This window comes from Sinohyriopsis cumingii, chromosome 15 (genome assembly GCF_028554795.1).
Source record: "Sinohyriopsis cumingii isolate HCF-2022 chromosome 15, ASM2855479v2, whole genome shotgun sequence".
Classification (NCBI taxonomy): domain Eukaryota; kingdom Metazoa; phylum Mollusca; class Bivalvia; order Unionida; family Unionidae; genus Sinohyriopsis; species Sinohyriopsis cumingii.
The window spans coordinates 16,720,573-16,732,120 of NC_142975.1; the positions used below are offsets into that span (position 1 = coordinate 16,720,573).

General features: G+C 35.2%; 1 protein-coding gene and 1 non-coding gene across 2 annotated transcripts in view; one reads left to right on the forward strand and one right to left on the reverse strand.

Moving 5' to 3' along the window:
* LOC149781324 (solute carrier family 35 member F6-like) overlaps positions 1–9,451 on the reverse strand; it is a 44,879-nt gene extending 35,428 nt beyond the window's left edge. Inside the window, exons 1-3 of the mRNA XM_089935423.1 lie at positions 9,098–9,451; positions 8,491–8,560; positions 4,714–4,927 (exon numbers count right to left, since the gene is read on the reverse strand). Of these exons, the coding sequence (XP_089791549.1) occupies positions 4,714–4,927; positions 8,491–8,560; positions 9,098–9,174 (361 nt within the window). The 5' untranslated portion in view covers positions 9,175–9,451. The remainder of the gene's footprint in view (positions 1–4,713; positions 4,928–8,490; positions 8,561–9,097) is intronic.
* Positions 9,452–9,675: 224 nt separating this feature from the next.
* Positions 9,676–9,747, forward strand: Trnap-agg (transfer RNA proline (anticodon AGG)). The gene has a single exon. It is a non-coding gene; the product is annotated as a tRNA-Pro (tRNA).
* The last annotated feature ends 1,801 nt before the right edge of the window (positions 9,748–11,548 follow it).

Here is an 11,548-nt window from a genome sequence, read left to right on the forward strand (position 1 = left end):
TCACAGCATAAAGGGAGGAAAAGACCACACTTCATGGTCAAATGAGGGAGTACACAGAGATCTAACAGTGATACAGACTCCACGAGTCTCTCCAAACTGGAGGATTTTCTTGTCCTTCCCAAAGGATTTTGTACAAAAATGGTGGACAGTAAACTTCATTTACCACTCTGTCAAAAGACCCGATCTATTGCTCCTGACTCACTTCAGCCAACAGGTGGGAGACGAAAGGGGTCCCAAAGGGGTGAGGAGCACAGACCATCTCAGTTGGTTCCCTGGCAAATGCATTCGTGTCCACTAAAACCCGAAAGGACATTACTGTCCTGCTAATGCTCCTGAGAAGAGACAGAATCTTCCAACCCTGTGACTCCCTGATGAAGGTAAGGTTTGATAGTCAGTTTCCTCATACTGTTATTCATTGTGAATGGTGAAAACTGCCCCATCTAGCATGCTTCTCAGGAGGATGGGAAACACTTCTTGTTCCTTGTATATGATTATCCTCATCCCACATTTAGGGGAGTGGCAGGAATGGCCTAACTAGCAGGGAACTGCCAAAGCTAGTCTTATTATTAATTATTCATTATTAATTGATGAATAAAAGGAAATTAAGATTCTGGAACTACAAGTGGGCAGTGATACTTACCCTAGGCAAAAATATAAACAAGTGCTGCTGAAGAAAACACAAAAATAAAAATAAATGATACCATGCAGAATGAATAATCCTCACACTGGGTAAGGAAATATATAAATGAACATGGTGCAATGAAATCTCCTAACTTCTTATATGAACTATAATGTAAAGAAAGAATACAATGCTACTAAAAGTGAGGAGATACTTATGCAATCAAAAATGAAATTTTAATAAATTACAAAAAAAACAACATTTAAACACATAAATGAAGACAATTTGTCCAAAAGTAAATTGCCTTTGTGTAACAAGCATTCAAAGAAAAAATGAAGTGTATTCCACATGTGCCTTTGACATAGCAGTCAGACTGGTTCTTAGTTCTCTCTGTTCTAGAGTCTACAATGTTCCATCTACTGGGATGTTGGAATTATGAGCTTGGACACAAGGTCTTGTCCTTAAAGGGGTATGCAAAGCAATAGTGACAGATATTGGATTAATGCTACCAAAAGGCATCTCTTGGAAAATCAAAGAATTATATATGAAATGTTCAAATCCCTCCAAGTTAACATTGGAAATTTTAAGTAGCATCTGTCATCAGGTATCACACAGATGCATCAGCATTTTTAACTGGAGTTACAAGCATCTACTGCATGCAGACTACATGGGAGTTATTACGTTTCACATCTCACTCTAGAGATTGGATTGCTATGTTCAAGATTCATAAAAAGTCATCAGAAACAACTTGCTGCTTTTTACTTTTCATATATCTTTTATTATTTGTTTTAATATGATAAAATACATAATTTGCATAATACATTTACTCGATATACCTAAAACACCAAATGGCCAATGTCTACTCTATTTTGTACCAGTCCACAGTGAAATTAGCTGGTATCAGATTGGTGGGCTGGCAGTAATTTCACATGCTGCTGACAGATAGATAGATAACTTGACAGAGAAGAAAAAGCATAGGTAAAAAGATGATCCTGGATTTAAAGTTGAGGTGATTCATTGACATATTGGATAAATCTGACAGTAATTTCATCTCTTATAACACCAGTGTATATACAAAGTACAGTATGGTCTCTCATTCAGCCGAGATAAAAACTGTTTTATCATTCATGAAATCATCAAACTCAAGACCTTTTTTACAAGTCATGACCATATTATATACACAGGTTATTAGGACATTTCAGGGTCCCCGAGTGGCCTAAAGGGCTCTTCGTTACGGATCACTGCCATCTCACCTCTGTCTGTGCGGGTTTGAGAATCGGATTCGACTAATGTGGATATGTGAGAAAGCTTGCCAGTAGCTTCTCGTGGGTCGGTGGTTCTTTCCGGGGTTTTCCCGGGTTCTTATTCCACAATTAATATTGGCCGCCATGTATAGCCTGTCATGTGCTGAAAAATGGCGTTAAACCCCACAACAACATTAGGACATTTCTGATGTGTTTCTCATTAATAAGAACATAAAATATTTTTTCTTTATTCAGATATATGATATTTAAAAAATTTGATATGCATTGAGGAGAGTGCATCTTTCACTGCATCAACGGTGGTAATATCTCTATGGGAGACAACAATGGCTGATCACAACATGAAATACACATCCAGAGTACTATTTGGCCATACTTGCATTGATGGATAGATGGATGTAGGAAAGAGTAGATGGATGGATGGATAAATAGAGAAAATTTAATAAAATAAAAAATGATGTTTTGTTAATTACATAACAAAATTTCACAGTACAGTGTGATCCCACTATAGTGCGCTCCATTATAACGTGAATTCGGATATAACACGGTCATGGCATGGCTCCTGAAATTTCATATACATGTATTTTTTTTGTGCAAAAGAAGTGCTTAAAAAAAAGTAAAACGTTGCTTATCATTCTGGGCAAGAGATCGTGTATGAATAATACAAGACAATCGTGGCTTGGCTCCTGAAATTTTATATGCATTTTTCTAGTACACAAAAAAGGATTTTTTTCTTAAAAGTAAGAAGAAACAAAAAACGCATAAAAAGTTTATTCTGGGATCACGTAGGTCTTCGCAATGTCGCAAACTTGGATTGTTTTTTCTTATTGGCTGCAAAACATACCATGTGGCTCTTATTTATTGGCGACATTGTTGGCTGTTTAAACTTTTATATATGACCATTGGTTTGGAGTGCAGAAATTCAGAGGCCCAATGAAAGGAAGCCACAAACTGGATATAAAAATGCACTGAAATTTATCTATTGTTACATAAACAAATTCTTTGTCCATACTGACAAACCATCTAAATGGTGCATTGTTATATCATAATCCACTTATCTTGACATCTAGCATGAGTTCTGTATGTTGGGAAATATCCGCTTTTTTGTTGTTGACATTTCTGGTAATGGAGATCAACTGGACAAGGCATTGTCTTGTACTATATCTTTCATCAGATTTTTGGCCGCTTACTAGTAATTAATATATTTACAAAGACTGACATCTGTATGTGGATGGTAAGTAAAATTCCTCTTCTTTTCATTCAGAATTAAATCCTTCAGAACACTCACATTTTCTATAATAATCCCTGTCATCAGAATACCTGCGTCTCTATCGTCCGTTGACCCTTTGTTAATTTTCAGATGCATGCATGGAAGGCAGCATCACGCTGCTACCACAAATGTAAAAAAAAAAGAATACATCTTACTTATTGGTTTATTCAGTAGGCATGGAGGGACAGTAACTAGAACAGTCTAAATGATGGCCAATTCGTTTTTAAAAATATACCCAGATAAAATAGTTTGCTGAAATTTCAAAGGAAACATATTACCTTTGAACCACTGACTGTTATGAAAACGTACTCAGCAAATGGAAAAAATACCAGTCTCAATCATGCAATACAATTATTTGATGTTGACGCCACAATAAGAAATGGGCATTCGTTTGGTTATCCAAAGCTGTCCTTTAGCGGTGACTTCAATAGCGAATGCACCCTTCATCAAAGAAAGCCAACTACAACCTTTCAATAACAGCAAAGTACTTTTCTTCAAAGGAAGTCAGTACCAAACTTAAATAAAAGTGATGAAATCTGATGGATTTTTTCATTTTCCAATGTGACTGGAACACATTAACTGTGCTGTGAAAGTTTCCTTTTTTAGGGAAAAAGCTTATGCTTACAAATGCTACCAACAACAGCTTAAAATGCAAACTAACTTTTACAGACTTGGAATGTACTTTAAAGTAAATGTGTTTTGTTATTTGTTACATGATTGTGCTGTGTTTTTCAACTGAATTCAGACCGATATGACCTGTCAAAAAATTAATGAATATTTTAAAGCTCTGTGTGTGCATATTTTCAATGGAATCACTTGTATTGTGGATTCAATGTATATGATGAGGTTCGCAAGTGAGTACAGTGTTGATATTCATGCTATACATTAGACATTTATATATAAACAGGATTCACATATATGTACCAATTCATGGTTCTCTAAATAAAGAAAACTATTATGTCTTCTGTTTTCACTACAGGTGTATTTCTCATTTAATATGCATCAATTTAAGAAGGTAACTGTGCAGACGAAGCATGTATTTTACTGCCTGCATATATTACCCATCCACCCACCACCCACGATTTTTTTTTTTTTTTTTTGTGGGGGGGTACATTTTCTTCAGCTAACTGACTTGGTTGCATATAACACAGTTCAGTATATAACATGGTTGGGTTTTATGGCTCCCAACTACCGTGTTATAGCGGGTCACTGTATATGTAGAGTATTTTAGTCAAATATTCAGACATTATGTTATTTATGTATATACACTGATATCCCACTTCAACATGACAGTCAGGGTCCAAGAGAGCCATCATGCTATAAAATGTATTATGTATCTGTGTAGCAAGTCAGTTACGTGAAGAAAATGATGTACATATATTCATAAGGTTCTACAAATAGGAGGCTTGGGGCATCCTTCAAAACTACATACAAAGAAGCACAATGTAAATCATTTCTGCATAAAACAAAATTGTGTCTGAGTCCAATGCCAAAAAATGATGAAAGAAAATATCATTTTTAGGCACTGTGTAAGTTATGAAATTTTGGTTTGGTTACATTACCTCTGAGCATTTGAAAACTGGAGGCATAGGTGAGGTTGAGTCCAATATACATCAGGGAAGTGCCAACCATGTCACAACAAGCGGCAGGGAGGAAGATTAACGGGCTGAAGCTCTGGTTTCCGATATCCATCTGCTGTTTCTTATAGTGGTGATATAGCCGAATAAGATGGAATGCAAGCAGACATGACATCTCACCCAGGAACATACCCACTGCCTGAAAAGGTTCAAATATCTTCAGTCCGTTTGTATTTAACAGTCCAGTCTGATGGCATACAGTAGGTACAAACAGGACATTCTGAAACTGACCATTACAAGTTAGTGGCCATTATATAATAGGTAAATAAAATACTTTTATTGAATTTACATGTGGAACATATTTTTTATTCCATTTTACTAAATGTTCTTGTGTTTTACATGATAATATGTCATTTGAGGACTTTGTATGAGTCAGTCTATACCAGATTTTTTATTCCATTTTGCTAAATGTTCTTGTGTTTTACATGATAATATGTCATTTGAGGACTTTATATGAGTCAGTCTATACCAGATTAGGCCTTGTTACCAATCAGAACACCATCAGCCTTATCCACTGTGTCATAGAATAATCCTTTGATCAGAGGTCTTGCTAGGATTTTAAAACTAGGAGTCCAGGACTCCCATTTTGGTAAAAATTGGAGTCCCACCATCAAAATTTGCAGTCCCTTCTTTCCTACAGAATCAACACAGATGTGAGTTCATCTATTTTTAGATGGAGAGGTTTTCGTAATGTAATCACTCAATTTAATATAGCTTCATTACAACAGTCCATTAACATGATCACAAATTTATGGTTTATGTATTTGCATAAATACTTGTAGTAATTTTAGGCAAATAAATAGTATCTGATTTGCTGGAGTTTTCTCCGTATTTTTGCAAGTACGTGTCAAGTCAGAAAACAGCTTAGACCATACAGCGCATCTCGCGAATTCCACAACATAGCATTGTCTCATACGTTTCTGACCTACATAATTTGCATTTTAAAGTTAAATCTTTAATAAAATAATACAGAGGCTTTGGTTTCAATGATTTGTATATTTTTTTAAAATATATTTGCCCGATGATTTAAGAAAACAGATAATCTAATAAACTGGTACATCCCAGACTTAGAAAGTCCGCCATTATTTCCCGTTAGGCCTACTGGTTCGCTTAAAGTTTCAAACTAATTTTATGATGAAATAGTGTGTAAGAGGCAGTTAATATATATATCCAGATCACCGATTCTGATCTTAAAACACAAGTTTGTATGTTTTATCATCAAATGATAGCATGCAGGAAATCGATAGTTGCTACTTAATCAGCTATCAAAACATAATGCTTGTGAATGGACAAGAGTTTGTTTGTCGACGTAATTGATATAAAAACTAGGCCTAGCTATTGATGCCTTGATGAATACATTTCGCTACACTAGAACTAAGTCGAGGGGTCAATGTACCTCTTAAATGATCACAGGGCGAAGTCATTTTCGCTGTCCTAACATAAGAAGGCGAAATTTACATTTTTAGGTGACTTGTCAACCACTTATGAATGGCATTTTGTCTAAGTCTCAACATGTCTTGATTCTGAGGTCACGTGCACTGCTTATTCCGCTACAATCGGAAATGAACAGAATAACGAAAACTAAAGTTGTTTATTTGATGTACCTTTATAAATGACCACATGTACATCTCTGGGTTTTTCTGCCTCTGAGTTCAATCACTGTAAATATCAGTACATTTTCCCACCTGGCCGCCAGTCAAAGCCTTTGAACTTGCCGCCCAGCTATTGCATCACGTTCATTTTTATGTACTCTTATAATGGCTACATGTATGTACATCAAGGGGCCTTTCAGTCACTGAATTCTGTCATTGTAAATATCAGCACAGCTAATTAATCAACACATTTTCCCACAAAGCAGGTGGCTGAAGCAGGACTGGCAAATCTTTGAATTTTGCTGCGCACCTATTACATGCATATGGAGAACTCCCGCCTCAGTGATTTTCTGCATCCTAGATCAAAAATTGGCATCCAAATACACGTAGTTAAGCGTTTCCGAGATTTCTGCTAACTTTACATGTACACAAAAATTTAAAACTGAAATACCTTGTGTATTAAAACTTATAAAATAATTTGGATCCCAGTGGAGTCTGAAAATGATTCTTGACACATTTCCAATGACAGCATGGTCAGATCACAAAGCCCAGTTTTATCAAGTAACAATACCCTCTGCTGACAAATCTGCATGAGAAATCAAATTTAATGCAAAACCCAATGCAAATCACTTAAGCATGAAAATATGGTCACAATGACCTAGTCTGTCTAATGATATAATGCATAATAAATACATGCATCAGTCTTTTGTGAATCTTCAGACCACAGTGTCTGAAGAACTGAGATAAATGCAAAGCCTTCAATGAAGCATAAAGTACAGATCACAGTAACCTGGTAAGTATTGAAGCTCTCCCTACATATCATGTTAATTCACTCTGCAAGTAATCATCACCAACAAACTAACTGATGCACAGTCAACAGGAAAGACATATTTGATCCATAGGCTGAAACTGTTTTGCTATCCTGTCAAAAATGCTAAAGATATCTGAATCAATGTTTCACCTGTCCAATGATTTTATCAATTTTTTCCACATGTCCCATGAAGCCAAAACCCACATTCAAGCTAAATCTATTTCTTTTAATGAGGTGGCTCTGAGACTAATATTTTTTGACAATATGTACTTAATTAATGGTGATTACATGGCAGATATTGCTTAATTTAAGAAGACTCCACTAACAGTAATAGTTTCATTTAATTATCCTAACATATACTTGAATGCAATAAACTACTTTAATATATACTTGAATACATCAGACTAGTTTAACATATACTCGAATGCAAAAGACTAGTTTAACATATAGCTGAATCCAACAGACTAGTTTAACATATATTTGAATGCAGTAGACTATTTTAACATATACCTGAATGCAGTAGACTAGTTTAACATATACCTGAATGCAATAGACTAGTTTAACATATGCTTTAATGCAATTGACTAATTTAACATATATTTGAATACAATAGACTAGTTTAACATATACTTGAATCCAATAGACTAGTTTAACATATTCTTGAATACAATAGACTAGCTAACATATAGTTAAATACAATAGACTAGCTAAACATATAGTTAAATACAATAGACTAGCTAAACATATAGTTGAATACAATAGACTAGTTTAACATATACAGAATTTTGAAGGATAACTTCAAAAACTTTTCCCAAACTTTCAAAGACCATAAACACTGATTTCCAAGACCTATTTTCGCTAATGTTTTGTAATAAAGTTATGTTTTGTAAGAAAACAACGAATGCCAAATACTACAATATTATTTAATGATGAAATGAAACTGAACGGGTCATCAAAAGAAAGAAACCAGGAAAACTTGACTACATACGAATCTAACAACCTTTGGCAATTTTATTTGTGATTATGGAAAGAAATTAAAATGTTTGGGTTTATTTCATTCAAAGACCTTTAAAGACAGGGTAATCTGCTAGACTTTACCAAACTTTCAAGGCCTTGAAAATGCTACCTCATTTTCCCCAAACTGTCATATACCATATGAACCCTGATATACTTTAATACAACAGAATAGTTTAACATATACTTGAATGCAATGGACTAGTTTAACATATACTTGAATACAATAGACTAGTTTAACATGTACATGAACACAATAGACTAGTTTAACTTCTACTTCTCTACCTGCAGGAAAGGATGATTAAATGTCCTCTGTTCACCATCACTACTTTCAGCATTACAATTGTCTGCCCACCTGAAAGCAAGAAAAATTTCAATCTACTGATATTTCAAAAAGACAAACTGATTCCATATTTTATACAAAGACCATTCAAATAATATGTATTCATGCAGTTCTATAGGCTAAAAGGCTGGTTTTAGGAGGTCAAAACATCTGTATGACCAGGACCTACATTACCTAGTCCTACATGTAAGACATAGCACATTTTGATTTTGCTGACACCCACAACATAAATATCAGCGTCGGGTCTTACAGGTAGGACTACTATATTGCCATAATTACTGATGAATAAAAAGCAAAACTATTTAAGAACTATTGCTGAAGTAACTATAGGCTGATTTTCAGGTCAGCGTCATTAAATGTAGCTAAAAGTACCTAATTAACTTTAAATACTTCATCCGAAACAAACTGGGTACCTTCAGCAACATTTAATAACGATGACCTGAAAAGTTAATGATTTACAGATATAGAAAATGCGCGAAGATATGTGTAACGAACTACAGTAGAAGTCAGCTACTGAGATTTCCCCTGTCTACTGAAGTGTCTTCATACTTAGTTGATAAGGTATTCAGTGACCCAGTTATAACCATTGCCACCGCAAAGCTGATCTGACGAGTCGTCCATGCCATGTTTTTTCTGCCTCAACTTCGCAACGCTCCAATCGGATATGCTTGAGGCTGATGCCTGTGAATCACCAACGATACAAAAATCCAATTCTTGTAAATTGGCAGAAAATGTTCAGCTTAAAACAATACACACGGCTTCAATCATTTTAAGTGTAAAGTTATTCTGCTTGATTGAAACAAGAACTGGGAACGCGGAATTTAATTGTCAGTTAACGCTTCGCATCACAAGATCGAAACAGTTAAAAACAAGTAGTCACATGACAGTCAAGTGACATACGCAAGTGGTTGAATTTGGAATGAAAAGTGAACATAAAGAAACCAGTCTGTGTGCACGGTAACTTCTGCGAACATCACTTTATTTTATGAGTAAATAAAAAACGAGTAAATAAAAAATGAGTACCGGTAGTTATCAAGAGTTGTTTAAATAAGCCAACAAACAAAATTGGACTAAGTACAAAGACTAAAAATGTTTAGAATAAGAAGTGTAGTTAGAGTATTAACGGTGGCTCGTTGGTCTAGGGGTATGATTCTCGCTTAGGGTGCGAGAGGTCCCGGGTTCAAATCCCGGACGAGCCCAGTTCTTTTTATTTCTTTTAGCTAGTTTAAAACATAACATCTTTAAATTTGATTTATAATAATGTTGTTGTTGTTGTTGTTCTACGGTTTAACGCCGTTTTTCAGTACAAGATAGGCTATACATGGCGGCCAGTATAACTGGTGGAGGAAAGAACCACCGACCCACGAGAGGCTACTCGTACCCACGCTAGCCGAGCCTTGGATTCGAACCCATAATAATGTAAAACACTGGAATGATGTAGCAAACTTAACTTAGGTCATACCTAAAAATAAAGATATGCACAGTCATTTCTCGTGCATCATCAGATCATATGATGGTAAGAAAATATTCAATACATGTGTGTGGTTGTAAATTAATTTGAAAAAACAGTTTGGTAATTTTATAAAGGTTTGTAAGTGTTTAAATCTTTACGATAATACGAATGTTTTCGAGTTTTATATTTTTTATATTTCTAACAAAAAGTATTCAGCTGTTTGTACGATCCACCACATCACAAACATAACACTACGGACTTGTGTTTATCTCGAGTCAGCAAAGTTTTACTATTCGGAATGGACGGGTTACTTTTTATTTATATTCGTAACGTTTTCCACGTTTGAATGGTGGAAGCCAAAACTGATATGTGTTACATTGTAGTTTTGCACAAAGGTACCAACAAATTCGACGAACGAGTTTCGTATGTTTAATTGGTAACACATAAATTTAAATTACTGCTTGTGAACACGTTTCAGAAAAGGTACTGAATTAATTTATGCTGATAACGTCGAAAATTCGGGCTATCCCACCCGGTTTCCTCAAATAATAATGCCCGAGCCACACTCTTGGTAGCACCTGTTACCATTCTCACAGAATCCAAATTTATTTCTTCCAATGATTCTTGTTCTGGAGTTGTACAATTACAGATACAATCAGAATAGTCAAACAATGAACATGTATAAGATTCTACTTTCATTCCACAGACAAGTGATTCAATCTGTATTTCAAATTATTCAAACTATTAACTTTCTCCCAAGTCTTGTAACAAAAGCAGCAGAGAGGGTGAACAGACCAATGGTCGAAAAACGTCCAAATGTCGAAAATAAGCCTTCCTACAAATGATCGAAAAATAAAAAAGCGTCGACAGATTTAAAAAAGCGTCGACACTTTACTGAGAAAATCTTTCCGGAATTTGTCTAATTAATATTACTTCGTTGTCGTTGGTGATTTTTTTCTATTTTATTATGCACGCGTTTTATGCAATTACGTCTTCGCGAGGTCCCCCCACCCTCTCTGCTGCAATAATTAAATCATTAATTATATTAAAATAATGGTACATCCGGAATCTCATACTGCAAGGATAGCTCGAGAACGATTAGAAGCAATCAAAAAATTTCTCCCTGTCAGAGATTCATTCAGAAAAAGCTTGCAAGCGCAGCAACAATCACAAGTTGAGTCCCACGATGATGTTTGTAAAAGATAATTCTGATCACCCCGATGATAATCCATATTATATAAGACGATCAAGAAACGATGCCAATACCGCTGATGCTGCTGTGTGGCCAGTGGTTTATGGCTCTAATGAAAATTTCAACTTTGGATTTACAATGCGTAAAAATATGTTGCTAGGAGCCAATAGAAGTTTTTCATGCACTATTCCACTATCGCAAATTTGTGGATTTTGTAGAAATATTAGAAAGGTTATTTTTGGAGCTAGACATACGGTTGTTCTTGTAAGAAAGAGTGATGATAACGATGCTCTGTGGAGACCTCATGGTGATGCTGGTAAAGTAATACTAAAAAAACTTTCACTGCGGATGCCGG